Source organism: Pristiophorus japonicus, chromosome 14 (genome assembly GCF_044704955.1).
Source record: "Pristiophorus japonicus isolate sPriJap1 chromosome 14, sPriJap1.hap1, whole genome shotgun sequence".
Lineage (NCBI taxonomy): Eukaryota > Metazoa > Chordata > Chondrichthyes > Pristiophoridae > Pristiophorus > Pristiophorus japonicus.
Genome location: NC_091990.1, coordinates 57,842,949 through 57,866,273, shown reverse-complemented (window position 1 = coordinate 57,866,273; position 23,325 = coordinate 57,842,949). Strand labels below are relative to the sequence as shown.

At 47.2% G+C, this 23,325-nt stretch overlaps 1 protein-coding gene across 1 annotated transcript in view; it reads left to right on the top strand.

The window, feature by feature from the left end:
- Window positions 1–23,325, top strand: part of LOC139279920 (mitogen-activated protein kinase kinase kinase 5-like) — a 241,117-nt gene that overhangs the window by 88,534 nt on the left and 129,258 nt on the right. The window contains exon 7 of the mRNA XM_070899242.1: window positions 3,532–3,702. Coding sequence (XP_070755343.1) covers window positions 3,532–3,702 — 171 coding nt within the window. The remainder of the gene's footprint in view (window positions 1–3,531; window positions 3,703–23,325) is intronic.

Below are 23,325 nucleotides of genomic sequence, written 5' to 3'. Positions count from 1 at the left end.
CCCTCTTCCCGTTTCTCTAATGGCAATGACTCACAAAGGTGTTGCACACGACAGTATAACAAGGACAACAAACAATATTCCCGCGAGTACACAAATCATGACTTTACACCTTATCTAAACAAATTCTCAGTCTGCGTTGTACGCCACTACAGACCGAGTCCTTAACTTATCCTAATAAAAACTGATAAAACTTAAGGTTCCGTACCCAAACTCTTTGATCGATTGCGCTTTCTTTTTTTTTAGTCTTATCACATAAGAACCCCTTCCGAATTAAAAACAATAAAAATCTTATCACATAAGAACCTTCGATCGATTAGCGCTTTCTTTTTTTTTTTAATTTTTCGTTGCCAATCTTTCCAATTCTTTGTCAAATCACAAATGCCAGAGGTCACCTTGCACACATCAAGGATCACTCTGCGCCAATGCTCTTAGCCAAAAGGCCGAGAACCACTGCACCGTTCCTGGAAGTACTGCAATACCAGGTTCGTGCCATGGAGGTGGATGGGTCAGGCCCCCCACACACCTTGCTTTCCCTGTGCAGTTCCTGGACCCAGTAAGGCGAGGCAGATGGAAACTCTTGGTCCAGCAAGACAAAAGGAGGAGTGAGAAACAGGGCAGCGTTAAAAACCGAGAGAGACAAAGGAAACTAAGGCTAGCAACTTTAGCAAGGAGAAATAAATAGAAGCTACAAAGATATCCTTACTGCAGAGTGGGCGAGGGAGGGAGAGAAGAGGAAGAAGAGGGAAAAAGTGTGAGGGGGATGGATGGAGAGAGAGGAAGGGAGGATGGATGGAGGGAGGGACTGAGATGGAGGGATGGAGAGAGAGAGAGGATGGAGAGATAGAGGGAAGGAGGGAGGGAGAAAGAAAAGAGAGAGAGAGAATGAATTCAGACAGTATCAATATCTGAATAGAATTGTTTTTGTGACCTAGGGAAGTGTTTACCTACGAGGGACTGCCTAATACTAGACTATACTATTGTGTTCAACAGGCTGTAGTTAGCAGTCAGTCAGCTTGAGTCTTGTTAAACAGTCAGATTTGAATAATAATTAAACATTAACCTCTTGGGCACATTTATTTGTTCAAATAAGTAACTACCAGCCTGCTTCCAAATGACCCATGGCACAACTTTCCATGTCTTGTGGTTACCAACGCATGAAAAATGAAAATGTGAATTCTGGGGCAGGTGGAAGTGAAGGCTTAAAGAAGCTTTGCTCTGGGGAAAGGATGACTTTCTCATTTCAAACAAGAATGATTAATTGGTATAAAGCATTGGTCGGGCCACGGTGGGCAGTTATGGTGCCTCCAAACTATGGAAAGGTCAAAGCCACAGACAGCGTACAGCGAAGGTTCCCCAAGGTGACAGCAGGGATGAAGACTACAGGCTGTATTTTAGGCTTTTTGGGGTGAAAACGGAGGTGGGGCGGGGAAGTTACCGGCCGGGAATAGTTTGCTCTTTGGTCAGGAATTTTCGCCATCTGGGCCCTGTGCCAGGGTGTGCAGCGCGAAGGGAGGTGTTGTACATTTTTCCAGCCGCAAAAATGGGAAACTCGGGAACTAAAGTGCCGGCCCGTGAACGCTCCAAGAGAGGCCTGGGGTGGGAAAATGTTTAAAGAAACCCACAAAAACATTCCCAAAACATTGCCCACGCCACCACAACACACATCGCTGAAAGAATTAAAAGAAGAAACACTCGTGCTTACCTTCGGAGTACTTTACCTTGCTCTGCGCCGCCGGCATGGTTGGACCTGATTTACCGGGCGGTCATTGCGGGCGCACTTCCGGGCGGATGGGTCGGGCAAGAGTCCAAACTCCTGCCGGTGTCGCAAAGAAAGGCGTCGCACACCCGGCGCAGCTTTTCCCGGTGCTGCTCCGCGCCACCGCTAAACCCGACCGGGGAACGTGGCGGGACGCAGGAGACCTCACCGCCGCCTTTCACACCGGTCGGCGTCTAACCCAGAGCGCAAAGGACCGGAATATCCAGCCCTACAGTGATAAGGAGACACACGACTATTTTCACCACAACAAGGCAGGCTAAGAGGAAATTTGATAAGAGATTTTTAAAATGATGAGGGTTTTTGATGGGGTGGTCATGGAAAGACTATTTTGTCTTATTGGAAAGTGAGTGACAAATGACCATCAGTTTAAAATGTCACTGAGAGCGAGGAGACAGGTTAGGAGAATTTCCTTTACACAAAGGGTTGTTGGAGCATGGAATGCTTGGTCATTAGGAATGGTTAAGGCAGAGGATCTTTTATGGGAAATTAGGATAAATATTTGAAACCAAGGAAGATACAATGTTATGTGGAGGGAGTGGAGCTTGTTTTCAATTGCTCTAGCAAAGAGCTGGCAGAGTCTTGATGGGCCAAATGGCCTTTATCTGCTACCTTGTATGCTTCAACCCTGGTTGGCCGATCTGACCACCTTGGTCAGTTAAAATCAGACAGTCAGTCGGGGAACAGCAGGCAGCCCTCAACGGATGTATCCAAGCACAATCATCATCATAGGCAGACCCTCGAGTCGAGGATGACTTGCTTCCACCTCAAAAAGTTCACAGGTGTTTCAATGAAGGACCTAAAATTCTAGGTCCCGAACTAAATCTTGAAGGGTGGAAGATGCCTGTGCGTGGATTTTTTTAATGTGTGGTGACCATTGCACATCAGCCACCACATGGGCTTGACAGAGCTCGGCCTTTATCCAGTGGCAAGGGTTAACCAGGACGACTGGAGACCAGCTCTGCTGCACGGACCTAGTGAGCACACATATCGCAGTGTGGGCTGGCCCGTGCTGCCCCTGGGCCCTAGCCTCTTCTGGGCCCCGATCACGTCCCTCTACAATCTCGCGCCGCTCCTTCGCTCCGACCTCGCCCCTCCTGCTGTACCTGCCCACGCTCCAATCACCGACCTGGATCTTGGTCCTTCCGTCCTTCCTTCCGTTGCTCTCCTGCTCCAGCACGTGCTGCTCCCTGGCACCAAGCACAATGAGGGCCTCTGCCTATCCAAACTACCCACTGGTGTGAGGGATGAGGGACTAGAGAAGCTGAGATTGTTCACCCTAGAGCAGAGACAGTTAAGGGAGATTTGATCGAGGTGCTCAAAGTTATGAGGGGTTTTGACAGATTAAATAAGGAGAAGCCGTTTCCAGTGGCAGAGGCTCGGTAACCATAGGGCACATGTTTTAAAGTATTGGTGAGAGAATCAGAGGGGAGATGAACAGAAATGTTTTTACATAGAAAATTGTTGTGATCTGGATTGCACTGCCTGAAAGGGGGCGTGGAAACAGACTCAATTGTAACAATGGAAAGGGAATTGGATAAATAATTGAAATGGAGAAATTTGCTGGGCTATGGGGAAAGAGCGGGTGAGTGGGGCTAACTGGATAGCTCTTTTAAAGAGCCAGCACAGCCACGATGGGCCGAATGGCCGCTCTCTGTGCTCCTATGCAGGTAAAGCAAGCGCAGTGACACCCAGCACTGTTACCACTGATCCGTTTTCTCCGACTGTGGAGCTGACGTTGTGCATCTTTCCGACAGGCGGAACCAACCTGGAGATCGGGAGAGAGCCCTCTCGGTGATCCTGCCGGTGGTGGAGACCGGGGAGCAAATCTCATCCGATCTATACTGCCTCTGCGGGCGCATATACAAGGATATCTTCATCAGCTCCGACTTCACCGACTGCGAGAGCCGAGACAAGTCGTGTCACTGGTAAGGAACGAGCTTGTTCTCAACATTCTTGCTTGTGATTACTGAAATATAATCCCTGCTGGTGAGCTAAGTACACTGATGTGGCTGGTAATTCTCTGAGAGCGTTCAGTACTTGCCCTCCGTGTCCGATTTCCATTCCAGATCACTGCACGCTTCATGTCAGCTTCTCCCAGTTAGACAGCAAGCTAAAGACTTGACATCTGACCCTGCCGCAGCTCATCCATTCCAGAGTTGGACTTCCATTCTGTGTAAATAACGGAATTGAGCATCGGGAGTAAACTTGAGGATTATCCACACAACACTAACCTAGTAACAGCAGTCACGCTGGCTTTATTTGGGGACAAACCTGCCTGACCAACCACCTTGATTTTGAGGAAGGGACAACCTTAGCTGACTGTGACAAATCCTATGATATTGGCCCAGAATTTGCAGTCAGCAGCGAAGCAAAGGCGTCTGCCACAGGCCCCGACAAAGCTGCCTACCGAGATCTCGTGATGTCCGTGGCGAGAAGTTCGGCTTTTCCAACGTTCAGTTGTGATCAGTGCATCATCATCATCATAGGCAGTCCCTCGAAATCGAGGAAGACTTGCTTCCATTCTAAAAGTGAGTTCTTAGGTGGCTGTACAGTCCTATACGAGAACCACAGTCCCTGTCACAGGTGGGGCAGATAGTTGTTGAGGGAAGGGGTGGGTGGGACTGGTTTGCCGCACGCTCTTTCCGCTGCCTGCGCTTGATTTCTGCATGCTCTTGGCGTTGAGACTCGAGGTGCTCAGCGCCCTCCCAGATGCACTTCCTCCACTTAGGGTGGTCTTTGGCCAGGGATTCCCAGGTGTCAGTGGGGATGTTGCATTTTATTATGGAGGCCTTGAGGGAAGTCCTTGAAACATTTCCTCTGCCCACCTGGGGCTCGTTTGCCGTGTAGGAGTTCTGAGTAGAGCGCTTGCTTTGGGAGTCTTGTGTCAGGCATGCGAACAATGTGGCCTGCCCAGCGGAGCAGGTTGAGTGTGGTCAATGCTTCAATGCTGGGGATGTTGGCCTGATCGAGGACACTAATGTTGTGCATCTGTCCTCCCAGGGGATTTGCAGGATCTTGCGGTGATCAGTGCAAGGTAGTGGGAAATCCCTAGCATGACGTCAACAAGCTGTCTAAGCAGCCAATCACAGTGCAGAATTCTCACAGGCCAGGAACTAGGAAGCACCTTTTATTCTGACTTTTTAAAAATGTTACATTGAGCAAAGCAAAGATTGGGGCTCTCACTTGGGGAAAAGGTAAACCTGGAATAAATATGAACAAACTTTAAAAAATATATATTTTTTTTAAGTTTCTTAAAATTGTACTTTTTATTAAAATTGATAAGTTTGACACTCCATAAAATTAAAATTAGTTTTTCAGGGCCATAACGTTTTTTTAGCAGTTAATATGCTATTAAAACTCCGGTTACACCTAATGCAACAAGGTCTAACTTTTAATGGGATATTTAACAGCGCTATTACTGCAGAAAAGCCCAAGTTTTCAATCAGTTTCACTGATTTCACTAATCACAATGATTGCCGGGGGGGGGAGTGGGGGGGTGGAGGGAGGGGGGGCAAGTGGGGGGTTGGAGGGGGGGCCAGTGGAGGGTGGAGGGAGGGGGGTGAGTTGAGTGGGAGGGGGGCGCGCGAGTGGGAGGAGGGCGCGCAAGTGGGAGGGGGGGCGCGCGAGTGGGAGGGAGAGGGGTGGGGGGGCACGAGTGGTCGGGGGGGAGGGGGCGAGTGGAGGAGGCGGCACGAGTGATGAGGGGGAGGGCGCGAGTGGGATGGGGGGGCGAGTGGGGGGCGAGGGGCGCGAGTGGAAGGGGCGGGGGGGGCACGAGTGGTGTAGGGGAGGGGGCGAGTGGAGGGGGAGTGGGTGGGGGGAGAGGACGGGAGAGTGGGGGGGGAGAGGGTCGGGGGTGGGTGGGGAGGTGGGGAGAGGGGCGAGGTGGGGGGGGGGGGTGGGAGACGAGGAGGCGGGGCAGCACAGAGCAGCCTGTGTCAGAGCAGTGAATGACAGATCGCAACTTCAGGATTTCCACATTGGGATGCGCATGCACTAAATCCTGAAGTTGGGGTCAGTTCCAAAGGGGTGATAACGGTAAATGCTGGTATTACCCACTGTATATTCCGGGGCATTGACTACTTAGACTTTCACAAGGTTCCACATGAAAGATTACCAATCAAACTCAAAGCTGTTAGGATTCAGGGTAAAACTTACTTATGGACAAGAAATTGGCTGAAGGGTAGAAAACAGCTGGTTAGCGGGGAGGTAGATACTGAGTGAGGTGCCCCAGGGCTCAATGCTGCATTTTCTACTGTTACTAATTCACAGCAGTGAGTTGGATTCTGAAACCCATGGAAATTGGTCAAATGAGTTAAATCTGTAGATGGTGCCAAACTAAGAGGGCAAGTGGGGTCAAAGGAAGCAATCCACAAAGTACAGAATGTGCTAAACAAAGTATGCCAGTAGGTAGAACAATGGCAGATGAAATGTAAAACACAGGTGCACGCAGTATTGCACACAGAAAGGAGAAGTAGAATTCTAGGTCTCTTTTGTTGGCTGTTTCAACACCAACATACGTCACCAATGGTGTTGAAATAGCTGTGGTTGAAAGGGACCCAAGAATCTTGGGAGACTCAACACTCCAACCAACGCAGAGCAGCAATCAGTTATTCAGTAGGACACTGAGCTATAGTACAAAACAGTACAATACAAATCCGAGCAAGTCACGCTCAAACTGCACAGGGCTCAGGTCAGAGCGCACCTTGAATATTGCATTCAGGAAGGAGGAGAGACATTCAAGTTCCGGAAGCAGTCAGAGAAGAGCGCACGACAGATGCTTAGAGTCAGGAGTCCGAGTTATGGGGAAAGACTGGAGAAAGTTGGGCTTTTCAGCCTGAGGTGGAGAGATCTGGGAGGTGATCTTATAGAGGATTATAAGATAGTAAATGGTATGGAAATGTTTAAGTCTGTAGTACTATTTTAAGTTGAGCGGTGGGTGTATGACAAGGGGACACATTCAAACTAGCAAATGGTAACTTAGGACTGAGATCAGGGAGGGATCAATACTTGCAATGGACTCCAGGCAGAGTGGTAGACGTGAAAATCCTGAAATCATTTAAGAAACCATCCTGATACAGCGATGGGGGGAGTGTAGCATTGCTTCATAATTAATGGATTAAGACAGTTTGAATGGCCTTTGTCATCTGGTGATCTGTTGGGGATTCCTGCACATGTGGGGAAATCCTACCTTGGGGAAATCGTAGCAGTTCCAGGCATTGCCCATGCTCCTGAGCAAGCTACTTTGTTCTAATTTCAACTCAAGTTCAGTTGGGTAACATTGAGAAATCCTCCAGTATTATAGTAATGTAAGGCCACTCCAATGACGGGAGTAACTGTTAGTGCAATAATATATATAAACGAATCTGTATATTTTAACAGAGTGAGAGAGGGATGATATGTGAGCCATCGGCTTTTGAGACTCTGTACCAACGGTCGGGATACCACTGTTAAGAAGTTATAGAAAATGTCAGAATCATCAAGGGGAGGTGGTATAGCTTTAAAAAAATCATTTACCGTAATGCCTTTAATCAGGAACGATTCCTGGCCTATAAGGATTCAAGACAGGGAAATAGTTCAGTTGGGGAGAGGAGGGAACTGAGAGTGGGAAGAGGTACACTGGGAAATAATCTCCGTTACTCTCTTGTTGATTGCTGCACTTAAAGATACAACTGCTGTGGGGGAATAAACCTCAATTGTTTAAAGCTCTAGTCTGCATTTCTAATTGACCAATGGGTCCTGGGCCTGCTTCAGCTCGTTACAGGAAACATATATGTTAGATCTCTTAATTTCCAATGAAATACGAACTCCGATAGTAGTTTTAACTTCTTTATTTTTGGCAGAGAGCAACAAGCTGCTGGCTGATTGCCAGTTCCTTTGTCTTACTGGGACCACATGGTCAAAATGGCTGTACTTATACCTGGATCAATTTACAGAAAAGAACTCGCCTTCTTTGACCTTATTGGCTCAATCAATAGTCTTTTAACCTTTTAATTGGCTCGCTACCCAAGGGTCCTAAAATGTCAAGTTGATTGATGCCTTAATGCAACATGCTACCACTCACGTAGCATCTCTGACTTGTTGTCTGTGAATTTTCACAGCCTGTCTAAATGCAGCCTGTTTGAATTCTCTATCAATCCCCCCTTTGATTCTTTCACAAACTGAATCATAAACATAGAAACATAGAAACATAGAAAATAGGTGCAGGAGTAGGCCATTCGGCCCTTCTAGCCCGCACCGCCATTCAATGAGTTCATGGCTGAACATGCAACTTCAGTACCCCATTCCTGCTTTCTCACCATACCCCTTGATTCCCCTAGTAGTAAGGACTTCATCTAACTCCTTTTTGAATATATTTAGTGAATTGGCCTCAACAACTTTCTGTGGTAGAGAATTCCACAGGTTCACCACTCTCTGGGTGAAGAAATTCCTCCTCATCTCGGTCCTAAATGGCTTCCCCCTTATCCTTAGACTGTGTTCCCTGGTTCTGGACTTCCCCAACATTGGGAACATTCTTCCTGCATCTAACCTGTCTAACCCCGTCAGAATTTTAAACGTTTCTATGAGGTCCCCTCTCATTCTTCTGAAACATCAGGTATCACTGGTTAAACATTCCACAAAATAATTTCATACATGTTAATAGAGTTTCCTTCTAAAATTTGTTGATGTGTTTCGCCACATGTCCGGACTAGCAGCTTCCACACAAATTTATACCAACCCGAGTTCCATCGTGGCCACAATGGAAGTCTGGTTTTAGTAGGTTAATTCAAAATTATTCCAAATTAATCCAAATCAGTATCTTAGTTCAACCAGTAAACAACCTTCCCTTAAGCATAACATACCCCTGTGCCATGTACAGACGGTCTGCTGGGACCTGCAAGGTGTCTCACCTGCGGGACAGCAGCTACAGCCGCCTGGTCGCAACAACATTTAATCAACATAAACAAACAATATAAAAGAAAAACAATTACAACAAATAGAATTAAACCTTCCACCAATGAAGTTCCTATTGAACCTAGCCATTCAGTGGCTCCGCTTCACAAAGTGAATGATGGGGGTTGCTTAAGTTTTTCTACCTCCTTTTGGATATGCTCCGCTAAGTGGGTAATTTCTTCAGAGCTATCTGGGATATATGTGCAACACTCAGTTCCGAGTAGGGCGCAAGTACCTCCCTTTTCAGCCAGGATGTAATCAAGGGCCAGTCTATTCTGTAGGGCTACTGTGCGGATTGCTACCATTTCTGCATTGATTTTAACTAGGGCCTCTGAGGTATCTTTGGCTACTCGTTCCACAACGGATGCCATGTTAATGGATTCCCTTGCCAGTTTGGCGGTCCCATACCCGGGGATCAGAATGGCAAAGAACCTCCCTGTTTCTGTGATAGCTCTCTTAGGCCGGTGTAAATGTTCCGACAGTGACTTTATATGATACATATAAGGCACAATGTAGGCTAAATAGCAGGATCCCATCCAATTCTGGGGCAGCCAATATTGTGGCCACACACCCAATAGGTGCCATTATAGGCAATGAATGTTAGCTGTTTCTTTGTCAGCAACACTCTGGGGCCTGTCCAGGCTTTTCCATCTGTTTTATTCAGAATCCCCGTTACGTTAAAAATTCCCACATCGGCCCAGTTTGGACGGTTCCGTGGCTTGATTATATTATAATTCCGGGAGCAGTTACTACACCCCATATTTTGGCCTCCTTTGATGTTTCTAATCAGACAGACCGATTCGCCCGGTCTTCCTATTCCCGTTGTATTAGTGATAACAAAAAATGGGGGCCATTTGGAATTATTGTTGCACGGTTGGTATCCCCCTTCAAAGGTAGTCAGATTGTAACCTGCTGACTTCCATTTACGTGCCCAGTTTTCCGTATCCTGAAACTCATTGCCTGTTTTGTTTTGATTAATTATCCACTCAGCCATTTCCGAGATATTCAAGGGAACTGGCCTCAAGGGAATCCCTCCCTTTGAGTGAATAGGAATATGCACACACACCCAACAACTAGAAATGTTACCTTGTTTGGCATAAATGTATGACATATATAAAAAGGTATTTACATGTAATTCCCTTGCTACCCTACTATTTCCCTTTGGTGCAGAGGGTCAGCTAGTAAGAAGTAGGCCTATGCCTAGAATACCTACAATCAATAATACAGTAAATTTATACATTTTCGCAAAAAGTAATTGTCCTTATTAGATATCAGCTTCAGTTACGGGTGCTCATTTAACGTGTGAAGCGTGGATCCAGGCTTTCTTTCCTTGGACTTTAACAGCTGCCTGGGTGGTCAATAACACTAGATAAGGTCCCTCCCACTTGGCACCCAAAGGTTCTTTATGCAACTTTTTCACATACACCCAGACTCCCGGGATGATGTCATGTCCTCCTTTGGATGGATTACCCCAAGCTGCCGATACCTATCGGGAAACAGAACTAATAGTATTGGTTAAGTTCTGACAGTATGATAACAAAGTGTCACTCATTAAGTGAACATCAGCTTTCCGTAAATCGATAGTTCCTGGCAGCGACATGGGTCTTCCTGTTATAATTTCAAATGGGCTTAGACCTGTAGTTCTGTTCGGGGTTGCCCTAATGCTACATAGCACTATTGGTAGTGCCTGGGGCCATGGTGTTCCTTCTTGGTGATATTTGGCAAGCCGTTGTTTCAAAGTTCGATTCATTCGTTCTACTTGTCCTGATGATTGTGGATGATAAGGACAGTGTAAATCCCACGTAATGTTCAGTAACCTACAGACTTCTTGGCAGACAGCACCTGTGAAGTGTGTTCCCTGATCTGAGTCAATGCTCCTCGGGACTCCCCATCGGGGAATGTAATGAGTGCTTTCAATCTGCACATCTGTGTTGGTTCTTCTGGAGGAACGCCCTGTGAGGCGGCATCTTTAGCTGCCTGGTCGGCTAGGGCATTTCCCTGTGCTTCTGTGGTATTTTCCTTGGTATGGGCCTTACACTTCAGGATGGACACTTCCTGAGGTAATTGTATGGCCTCCAGTAAGTCTCGGACTTCTTTTCCATTTCGGATAGGTGTACCAGCAGCAGTGAGGAATCCTCTTTTCCGCCATAACATACCAAAGTCGTGAGCGACTCCAAAAGCATAACGCGAATCTGTGTAGACATGAGCTGTCTGTCCTTCTGCTATTCGACATAGAAACATAGAAACATAGAAAATAGGTGCAGGAGCAGGCCATTCAGCCCTTCTAGCCTGCACCGCCATTCAACGAGTTCATGGCTGAACATGAAACTTCAGTACCCACTTCCTGCTTTCACGCCATACCCCTTGATCCCCCGAGTACTAAGGACTTCATCTAACTCCCTTTTGAATATATTTAGTGAATTGGCCTCAACTACTTCCTGTGGTAGAGAATTCCACAGGTTCACCACTCTCTGGGTGAAGAAGTTTCTCCTTATCTCGGTCCTAAAAGGCTTACCCCTTATCCTTAGACTGTGACCCCTGGTTCTGGACTTCCCCAACATTGGGAACATTCTTCCTGCATCCAACCTGTCCAAACCCGTCAGAATTTTAAACGTTTCTATGAGGTCCCCTCTCACTCTTCTGAACTCCAGTGAATACAAGCCCAGTTGATTCAGTCTTTCTTGATAGGTCAGTCCCACCATCCCGGGAATCAGTCTGGTGAATCTTCGCTGCACTCCCTCAACAGCAAGTATGTCCTTCCTCAAGTTAGGAGACCAAAACTGTACACAATACTCCAGGTGTGGCCTCACCAAGGCCCTGTACAACTGTAGCAACACCTCCCTGCCCCTGTACTCAAATCCCCTCGCTATGAAGGCCAACATGCCATTTGCTTTCTTAACCGCCTGCTGTACCTGCATGCCAACCTTCAATGACTGATGTACCATGACACCCAGGTCTCGTTGCACCTTCCCTTTTCCTAATCTGTCACCATTCAGATAATAGTCTGTCTCTCTGTTTTTACCACCAAAGTGGATAACCTCACATTTATCCACATTATACTTCATCTGCCACGCATTTGCCCACTCACCTAACCTATCCAAGTCACTCTGTAGCCTCATAGCATCCTCCTCGCAGCTCACACTGCCACCCAACTTAGTGTCATCCGCAAATTTGGAGATACTACATTTAATCCCTTCGTCTAAATCATTAATGTATAATGTAAACAGCTGGGGCCCCAGCACAGAACCCTGCGGTACCCCACTAGTCACTGCCTGCCATTCCGAAAAGTACCCATTTACTCCTACTCTTTGCTTCCTGTCTGACAACCAGTTCTCAATCCACGTCAGCACACTACCCCCAATCCCATGTGCTTTAACTTTGCACATTAATCTCCTGTGTGGGACCTTGTCGAAAGCCTTCTGAAAGTCCAAATATACCACATCAACTGGTACTCCTTTGTCCACTTTATTGGAAACATCCTCAAAAAATTCCAGAAGATTTGTCAAGCATGATCTCCCTTTTACAAATCCATGCTGACTTGGACCTATCATGTCACCATTTTCCAAATGCGCTGCTATGACATCCTTAATAATTGATTCCATCATTTTACCCACTACTGAGGTTAGGCTGACCGGTCTATAATTCCCTGCTTTCTCTCTCCCTCCTTTTTTAAAAAGTGGGGTTACATTGGCTACCCTCCACTCGATAGGAACTGATCCAGAGTCAATGGAATGTTGGAAAATGACTGTCAATGCATCCGCTATTTCCAAGGCCACCTCCTTAAGTACTCTGGGATGCAGTCCATCAGGCCCTGGGGATTTATCGGCCTTCAATCCCATCAATTTCCCCAACACAATTTCCCGACTAATAAAGATTTCCCTCAGTTCCTCCTCTTTAATAGACCCTCTGACCACTTTTATATCCGGAAGGTTGTTTGTGTCCTCCTTAGTGAATACTGAACCAAAGTACTTGTTCAATTGGTCTGCCATTTCTTTGTTCCCCGTTATGACTTCCCCTGATTCTGACTGCAGGGGACCTACGTTTGTTTTTACTAACCTCTTTCTCTTTACATACCTATAGAAACTTTTGCAATCCGCCTTAATGTTCCCTGCAAGCTTCTTCTCGTACTCCATTTTCCCTGCCCTAATCAAACCCTTTGTCCTCCTCTGCTGAGTTCTAAATTTCTCCCAGTCCTCAGGTTCGCTGCTATTTCTGGCCAATTTGTATGCCACTTCCTTGGCTTTAATACTATCCCTGATTTCCCTAGATAGCCACGGTTGAGCCACCTTCCCTTTTTTATTTTTACGCCAGACATGCTTCTGACAGGGCCCATAACTCGGCCTGTTGTGCTGACGTTCCTGAGGCTAAACATACTTTTGCCACTACCTCATATAAGGTTGTAACTGCCCATCCTGCTTTTCTGGTACCATTGTCAACAAAGGAGGAACCATCTGTAAACAGGATGAGGTCTGGGTTGTGCAGAGGCTCCTCTGCTGCTAAGGCTGCTTCTTCTGTTTCTTTTAAAATCTCCACGCAGTCATGCTCTTCACATTCTCCCCCTCTTGCTCCCTCGATTCTGACATCGGGAACATAGTTGCGGGATTAACCGGGCTGGCCCGGACGATATGGAGATTAGGAGCTTCCAAAACTGCTGTCCAGCGGGTCCATCTTGCTGCTGTCACCTGAGACATTCTAGTCATAGACAGCAAAGCATGTACGGTGTGGGTACACTTGACAATCAGCTTTTGGTCGAGGACTAGACCCGCAGTGGTCATTACCGCTCGACATGTAGCTTCCATGGCCCTTAGGCAACTTCCCCATCCTAGGGCTACCGCATCCAGTTTTGCCGAATAATAGCCAATAGGTCTTTGCCGATCCCCATGTTCTTGTGTCAGTATAGCTGTCATATATCCTTCTTTCTCATGGACAAACAGGGTAAATGGCTTACCACTGTCGGGGATTCCCAGAGCCGGTGCCGAACACAAAGCCTTTTTCAAACTCAGGAAGGCATCTTGCTGTTCTTTAGTGAGGGTGATGGTTTCTTTAGAGGCACATTTCCCCTTTAAAATATCATTCAATGGCTGAGCAAGCTGTGTGAAGGAGTCAATCCAATTTCTGTTAAAGTTACACAATCCCAAAAAAGACCTTAGTTCCTGAATAGTGGTGGGTTTTTTAGCAGCCCGAATGGCTGCAGTTCTATCCTGGGTAAGTTCTCTCTTTCCTTGTGAAATCTTTTGTCCCAGGTATACAACCTCTTCTTGGGATATTTGTGCTTTGTTGATGCTGGCTTTATGTCCTTTCAGCCGAAGGTGATCCAGCAAAGCTCGTAAATCTTGTTCATGCTGTTCTTCCGTGTTTGAAGCTAGCAGGATATCGTCTACATGGATGACTGTGGACGACAGGGGAGGTAATTCTCGCAAATGGCTTTGTAAAGCCATGTGGAATACCGTAGGGCTGTTGTGGAAACCCTGTGGTAACCGGGTCCAAGTATACTGTTGTCCTTGGACCGTGAAAGCAAACCACTGTCGAATCTCCGGTGCCAGAGGCACCGACCAAAATCCGTTGGCCATATCTATAACCGAGAAATATTTATGTTCCGGTTTGAGGGTATTAAAAATGGTGGAGGGATCTGCGCCCAAAGGAGCTTTTTGATCAATACACTGGTTAGCTTTCCTATAATCGACAGTCAAACGCCAAGTCTCATTAGATTTCTGTACCGGCCACATGGGGCTATTGAAAGGAGCTATGCGTTTTAATAAGCACCCCTTGTTTCTCCAATTGCTGAATAACTGGTAAGATTCCCGCGATGGCAGTTGGACTGATGGGATACTGTTTAGTACATGGAGGCTTGGTCCCTGTAAATGACGCAGGCTCCATGTGGAGTAGGCCACAATCGTTCTTATCTTTAGCCCATATCGGGTATTCCTTCAATTCTTCTTTCTTCAAAGTTCTAATTGACCATGTCAGCCGACCATCCTCAAAATGCAACGATGAACCTACTTGGATTAGAACGTCCATTCCCAAAAGGGGTTGATCTACTGGGCCTATCCAGACTGGCGTGGTTAATTCATGTGGACCCAGCCCTATAAGTACCGGTGTTGTCCTTTTAATTTCCATTTTATGGCCCCCAACTCCAGAGGCTGTACGTGCCCTACCATCTAACGGCAAAAAATCTCCATATTGTAGGGGTAAGCATGTTAATTCCGCCCTGTGTCTCAAAGACAGTCCACATCCTTATCGCCCACCCTCACAGTTATATATAGCCCATCTCCCCTTTGTTGTATTAGTGCGAGGAGGGGGGCCAGGGTGGGCTCTAATCGTTTTTTGCTATCCCAAGTAACTCATTCTGTAGTTGTATTGTCAGTCGCTTAAATGCTTCTATGAGGTCGTTATCTTGTGACAAGCCTGGCTTGTTGGCTGAATTGTATCCCTGGTTGCGTCCTCTTCCCCAGCCACGACCTTTCTGTTTTGCCCTGCATGTCTTGGCCCAGTGACCTTCTTTCCCACAATAATGACATTTTCCGGGTAATTTTCCGAATGACTGTTTATCGGAATCCTGGGATTTCCATCCCATAGCCTGTACAGCTCGGACTTTAGTTCCCATATCCCGATCTAATTGGTTACATCGATCCACCAATGCTGCAAAGGTAGTTCCTCTACCTTCCCAGTCCGGTAACACTACCTGAAGCATTTTGGACAGTTCTGGCTTTAGAACTGCCACGAAAGCTGCTTTCAGGGGTCCAAACACTTGTTCATCCATTTCCTCATCCATATTATTCATACCCGAATGATCTAGCCACGTGCATCTAAAACGCTCGTCATACTCCAGGACCTCCTCTGTTCCTTTCTGTTGGCAGGCTGCAATTTTTCCCCAGTCTGTCTTAGCTGGACTGAAGGCTTGCAGCCAGTGTTTAATCGCCTCCCATCCTGCGTCTAATTCTTGCTCATTCTGCCCCAAAGCTTCATCTACCTTGTCGTGCAATTTTCTGCCCTGTGTTTTTGGCACCATTATGGTCAAAATTTGCACTCCGCCCCAGGGATGAAGTTGATATATATTTCTTAAGCGGTCCAATTGGTCCCATGTTTTTACTCCCCCTTTCTTTGGATTGGGCAATTTCTTGGACCATTTATCAATTTTCTCTGGGTCTGCCGGAGCATGAACTAAGTATTCTGCATACACCCTTCTCTTTGTTTTTTTGGTTCTGCCCTCATCCGCAGTCTCTTCTGATTTGACTACAACTCGTCTTTTTTTAAACGGGGCAAAGCGCACCCCTAATTCGTCATCCTCCGACCCTGTATTGTCGGAGGATTCAGAATCCGTATCTATTCCTCGGTCGTGTCTTCGGGTTTGAGCTTTTAATTTATCCAAACATGGGTACCCTGGGAATTGATCAATACATTTTCCTTTTCCTATTACTGTCTCTTGACCTAATGATTTTTTCCATTCTTTAATTTCACCTTTAAGATCTTTAACTTCCGCTTCCAGCTTTTCAAGTTCAAGCTTTTTCTGTCGCAGCTACGCACAAACAGCTTGCAATTGATCCTTTGTACTGGTCAGTTCTCGATCATGTTGGGAACGCATTATAATTTCATTCCGCTTTCGAATCTGGCCCATAACCGCTAGGGACCATCTAGTTCGCTCTTTATTTTTCATACGAGTCGTTTTTCCCCAGACCCTTTTAATCTCGCCCAAGGACCATTGTCCTTTGGAGGTTCCGTACTTTTGTTCGATCTTAATACAGGTTTTAGATAAGTTGAATTGTTGCTCTATGTATTCTTTCAACTGTTCGAGAATTAAATCTAGCGAAACTTCAGGTGGTGCTTGCCCACCTTTAACAGTTGTAGACAATTCTTTGCTCTTATCTCCTGCTGCCATAATTTCTTTACTGGGGTCTCCAGTCGTAGGCTTTCCAGCCGATCAGTAGGTCGGTGATTAATTAACTAACACACCGCCGAAGTTTAGACGTCTATAAAACCTCGAGCCGACTACCAACCGGAGGGTTCGCAAACTGGAGGCTTTCGGAATCGCGTAGAAGGAGAGGCGAATTTAGACTTTTGACCGAGGACTTTTTAAAAAGAGGTGTCCTTACCTCAATATGTAGGTCCGATGTCCAAAATTCAGTTTCTTTCCTCAGCGATCGTGTTCGTGACGCCAAAATTGTTAGATCTCTTCATTTCCATTGAAATACGAACTTCGATGGTAGTTTTAACTTCTTTATTTTTGGCAGAGAGCAACAAGCTGCTGGCTGATTGCCAGTTCCTTCGTCTTACTGGGACCACATGGTCAAAATGGCTGTACTTATACCTGGATCAATTTACAGAAAAGACCTCGCCTTCTTTGACCTTATTGGCTCAATTAATAGTCTTTTAACCTTTTAATTGGCTCGCTACCCAAAGGTCCTAAAATGTCAAGTTGATTGATGCCTTAATGCAACATGTTACCACTCACGTAGCATCTCTGACTTGTTGTCTGTGAATTTTCACAGCCTGTCTAAATGCAGCCTGTTTGAATTCTCTGTCAATATATATATATATAGACTTGTTGGCAAAATGGAAGCCCGTGGGATTAAAAAGGCAATGGCGGAATGGATAGAAAACTGGCTAAGGGACAGAAAGCAGAGGATCGTGGTAAAGAGTTGTTTTTCAGACTGAAGGGAAGTGTATAGTGATGTCTCCCAAGGGTTGGTATTGGGACCACTGCCCTTTTTGATGCATAATAGGACCTGAACATGGGTATGAAGGGCATAAATGTAGTTAATAGTGAGAAGGATAGTAAGAGACTTCAAATGGATACAGACAGACTGGTGAAAAGGGCAGACACATGGCAGAGGAAATTGAATGCAGAGATGATCGATTTTTGTGAGGCAAGGGTATTGAGGTTTACAGAATCAAGGCGGGTAGATGGAGTTAAAGTACAGATCAGCCATGATCTTATGGAATGGCGAAACAGGCTCAATGGGGCTGAATGGCCTACTCCTGTTCCTACATTCCCAAAAGTGGTGGATTTTGGTAGGAAGAATGAGGAGAGACAATATAAACAAAATGATACAATTTTAAAGGGGGTGCAGGAACAGAGAGACCTGGGGTTGTATGTACGCAGGACAAGTTTTTTTTACTATTCATTCATGGGATGTGGGTTTTCCTGGGAAAGCCAGCATTTATTGCCCATCGCTAATTGCCCTTGAGAAGGTGGTGGCAAGCCGCCACCTTGAACCGCTGCAGTCCGTGTGGTGAAGGTAACAGTTTGGTACAATTGAGTGTCTTGGTAGACCATTTCAGAGGGCAGTTAAGAATCAACCACATTGCTGTGGGTCTGGAGTCACAAATAGGCCAGACCAGGTAAGGGCGGTAGATTTCCTTCCCTAAAGAACATTGGTGAACCAGATGGTTTTTAGCAACAATCTGGTAGTTTCTTGGTCACCGTTACTGTTACAGGTACAATGTCTGAAATCTGAATCCTTGGGACTGAGTCCATGCCAGTTTTTGGGTTTTGCCGGATTTCAGACAAGAAAATCAATAGTCCGCCGATTCATGCCGTTCCTCCGATTCCTCCGCTCCTCGCCGCCGACCGATTCCCATTGCCCGCGGCCCCACAGCACTGTGTTTTTTTACTGGTTTCTTTATCCCTCACTGCTCGATGTCGCCATCTTGGCAGCCTCAAAAATGTCCAGTTTTTGGACAATTTTGGTTTTCGGAATTCCGAATTCAGGACGTTGTACCTGTACTAGCTTTTTCATTCCAGATTTATTTAATTAACTGAATTTAAATTCCCCAGTTGCTGTGTTGGGATTTGAACTCTTGTCTCTGGATCATTAGTCCAGGTCTCTGGAAAAGTAGTCCAGTAACATAACCACCATGCTACCGTACCCCTAAGGCTGTTTTAAAAAAAACATATTGGATCCTGGGCTTTATAAATAGAGGCATAGGGCCCGAAATTCAGTACTGCTCAAAGCTGGTGCCCCCCCCTTCCCCGCCCCCCCCCTATCTTTTTGTGGCCATTGCCAAAATCTTTTGGCTGGGCCACCCCATAATCAGCTCCAAAAGTGAACAAGCGGGTTCCAGTGCTAATGAGCCCTTTCAAAGTTGATTTTTCTGCGCTGTGGCTATCTTAATTTGAGCGTTATCAGCACAGAAATTCAGCATGAAGGGGAAGGGTTTCTAATAAGCCAGCTGCTCAAGGTCAGGGTTTGCAGCAAGGCATTAGAGGTTGTGAACGACGTTATATAAATGCAAGTCTTTATTTTTTTCCTGTTTGTTTCCTACTTGTACTATCTGTATTAAATGTTTCTTTACGGTTTTTCCTCAACTTATATTGCTCTTAAAGTTCCCCTTCTGGCTCCGCTTTGGCCGACCAACATTTTATCACAGTGTTGACACCCAAATCCCGCGTGACTGAAAACTGCCTTCCGTACACGATTGGAGACTCGACGTTGAGGTCTGACGGGTTTTATTCTTACAACCCTCCCAAGTGTGGCTCAAGTGACCCTAATCGCCAGTGTTGGCACCGCCAAAGGCAGTTCACTCATCAGCAGCACCTTGAGGGTTAATAGAATCTAGTCTGCACCGAGTCAATTCCCACCCTCGCTTCCCCCCGCCTTCCCCCCACCTCATCCCTGCGTCTCCCTCCGCCCATCCCCTCAACTCCAGGTCCTCCCTCACTTGGTAGCTGTACATTTTCCAACTTTGAGGCAACTGTTTCATGATAACCGTATATAATAGAACCAGCAAGTAAACAAAACACAGGGGAATTTAGCAAATTATGACCACAATATTTGCATACTGTCTCGTGCTATTTTTCAACCGTTCCCTTGCCGGGTTTTCATGTCGCTAGTTTCCAACATTCATATTCTAGCCTCGACAATGAGTGTGGCAGGCTAGCGGCTGAATTCTGTTCTCATCAGACGTCCAGGCAGTCACACTTTCCAGCAAGGATCACTGGATAGTGATCAGGAACAGGATCACTGGCTGATCTCTTCTGATCTCCTCTTCCTCTTGCCCTCCCGCCCCACCCCCCCCCCCCCCCCCCACCGCTTCCCCAACAACCCATAAGCCCCTAATTGTGACACTCCTTCTGCCCCAGCTAAGATCGACCGAGTGCGGTCCAGGGATTGAACGTGGGACCTCTGCGATATGTATGGTTTCAGGGCCGGCGCAAGGGGAATTGATGCCCTCAGTAAACCGTTCACCTGGCGCCTCGCCAATCCCCTGCACCTCTGTAAAGTCCTTACTCTACAGTATGAAACCACATCAGGCACATTCTGTGACCTGCTTTTTATTTACAGGACTCCAAAGTGATGACCCTGCGTGGGACCTCCCTTTATATACCTGGAAGGATAGGTATGGGCAGTCTCCCACAAGTTCACCCCTTGTGGTCAAGGTGTGCCTCTAGGTTGAGTATATACAATAATACAGTGGTGTTACATTGTGGTTACAACGTGACATCACCTCCCCCCCCCAACCCTCCCGTCCAAAGTCTTATTAGGATCATAGGTTTAGTTTTTCAGATGGTCGACGCTCCCTTGTGGAGCGCCGCAGTTGGGGCTCTGGTTGTTGGACACTGACGTGAGTGTCTGTCACCTGTGGGGATTCTGGCCTGTCCGGGCTGACCGCAGGGACTGTGCATTCTTCTGGTTGCTCCTGTTGCTCGTTCACTGGCGGTGGTGTGAGCTCCATCTCATGGTCGTCTTCAGGTTCCTCCGTATCAATGCTGAACCTTTTTTTTACTTGGTCCAGATGCTTACAGCATATCTGACCGTTGTTGAGTTTTACCACGATGATCCTATTCCCCTCTTTGTCAATTACGGTACCCTCAAGCCATTTGGGCCCCATGGCGTGATTGAGGACAAATACAGGATCATTTATTTCTATACATCTCCCCTCGAATTACGGTCATGGTACTCGTTTTGGGACTGGCACTTGCCCTCAGCTAAGTCGGTCAGGACTGGATGAATGAGGGACAACTGAGTTTTGAGTGTCCCTTTCATGAGTAGCTCTGCAGGCGTGACCCCCTGAGCGAGTGCGGTCGGGATCTATAGGCCAGCAGGAGGCGCGATAGGCGGCATTGTGGGGAGGATCCTTGAATCCTGAGCATGCCTTGCTTGATGATTTGGACTGCACGTTCTGCCTGGCCATGGTAGCCCGGCTTGAATGGTGCTGTCCTGACATGGTTGATGCCATTACCCAACATAAACTCTCAGAATTCGTAGCTTGTGAAACATGGGCCATTATCACTGACCAGGATGTCCGGCAAGCCATGGGTTGCAAAGATCGCACATAGGCTTTCCACAGTGGTGGATGTCGTGCATGAATTTAGAATGATGCACTCGATCCATTTCGAGTACGCATCTACCACAATAAGGAACATCTTTCCCATGAACGGGCCTGCGTAGTCTACATGAATGCGTGACCATGGCCTGGTGGGCCAGGGCCACGGGCTGAGCAGGACCTCCCTGAGGGCATTACCCAGCTGGGCACACGTCGTGCACCTACGAACACAGTGTTCCAGGTCTGAATCAAATCCAGGTCACCAAACGTGTGCCCGGGCAATGGCCTTCATCAGCACGATACCTGGGTGCTCGCTGTGGAGTTCTCCGATAAATGCCTCCCTTCTGGGGCATAACTACCCTGCTGCCCCATAGTCGGCAGTCGGTTTGGATGGAGGGCTCATCCATCCGTCTGTGGAACGGTCTGACCTCAGGGCATGCTCCGTGTGCGGGCGCCCAATCCCCAGTCAGGACTCATTTCATAATCAGGGATAGAAGGGGATCTCTGATCGTCCATATTTTGATCTGGCGGGCTGTGATGGGGGAGCCTGCACTGTCAAAGGCATCGACGGCCATGACCATCTTAGTGGTGGCCAGTGGAAGCCTGCTGAGCATGTCAGCACAATTTTCAGTACCGGACCGGTGCCGGATGGAGTAGTTATAAGCAGCCAGCGTGAGAGCCCATCGCTGTATGCGAGCTGATGCGTTGGCATTGACAGCCTTACTGTCTGACAACAGGGATGTTAAGGGCTTGTGGTCCGTCTCTAATTTGAACTTCCTGCCAAAGAGGTACTGATGCATTTTTTTTTACACCATAGACACATACAAGGGCTTCTTTCTCGACCATCCCATATCCCCGTTCAGCTTGGGAGAGTGACCTGGAGGCATAAACCACAGGTTATAGCTGACCCTCAGCATTGCCCTGCTGTAGCATGCACCCAACCCCATAGGACGATGCATCACATGTCAGAACCAATTTTTTTACAGGGGTCGTATAGGGTTAACAACTTGTTTGAACAAAGTAGGTTTCGCGCCCGATCGAAAGCCCGTTCCTGACAATCCCCCCCAAAACCAATTGCAACCCTTACGCAGGAGCATGTGTAGCGGCTCCAACAACGTGCTCAAGTTTGGCAGAAAGTTTCCAAAATAGTTCAACAGTCCCAGGAATGAACGCAACTCCGATGTGTTGCAGGGCCTGGGTGCTCATCGAATCGCCTCTGTTTTGGATTCGGTGGGCCGAATCCCATCTGCAGCAACTCTCCTGCCCAGAAACTCAACCTCAGGAGCTAAGAACACACATTTACACTTCTTGAGTCGCAAGCCTAACCGGTCCAGTCAACGTAGCACCTCCGCCAGGTTGTGGAGATATTCCTCGGTGTCTCGACCCATGATGAGGATGTCGTCCTGGAGTACGGTCGTTCCAGGGATGGATTTGAGCAGGCTTTCCATGTTTCGTTGAAAAATCGCGGCCGCTGATCGAATGCCAAACGGGCACCTATAATAAACGAACAGTCCCTTATGCGTGGTGATGGTGGTCAGTAGTTTAGATTCATTGGCCAGTTCCTGGGTCATATAGGCTGAAGTGAGGTCCAACTTGGTGAACAGCTTGCCGCCTGCTAGCGTGGCGAAGAGATCCGCTGCTCTCGGGAGCTGGTATTGATCTTGTCGGGACACCCGATTGATGGTGGCCTTGTAGTCGCCACAGATCCTGACAGAGCCATCCGCTTTTAGGACGGGGATGATGGGACTCGCCCAGTTGCTGAATTCAATTGGGAAGAGGATGCCCTCTCTCAACAGCCAATCCAATTTGCTCTCGATTTTTTTCTCGCATCACATACGGCTCTGGCTTTGTGGTGCACGGGCCTGGTGTCCGGTGTGATGTGTATCACTACTTTAGTGCCTTTGAAAGTCCCGACGCTAGGTTGGAATAGTGAATTGAATTGTTGTAAGACTTGTGAACATGAACTTCGCTCCACAGATGACATTGCGTGAACATCCCCTCATTTCCAGTTCATCTCGACTAACCAGTTCCTCCCCAACAGTGCGGGACCATTGCCCGGGACAATCCAGAGCGGCAGCCGATTCACTAACCCATTGTGTGTGACAGCCAACATTGCATTGCCCAGCACCGGGATGATTTCTTTAGTGTAAATCGTAATTATGTCTCAATACATTCTAGTTTGGGTCTATTGGCTTTAAGTGGCCATAGCTTCTCGAATTGCTGAACGCCCATGAATGACTGACTTGCCCCCGTGTCCAGCTCCATGCATACTGGGATACTGTTCAATAAAACCCTCATCATCATTGGTGGTGTTTTGGCGTATGAGCTGTGAATGTTCGCCACATGGACCC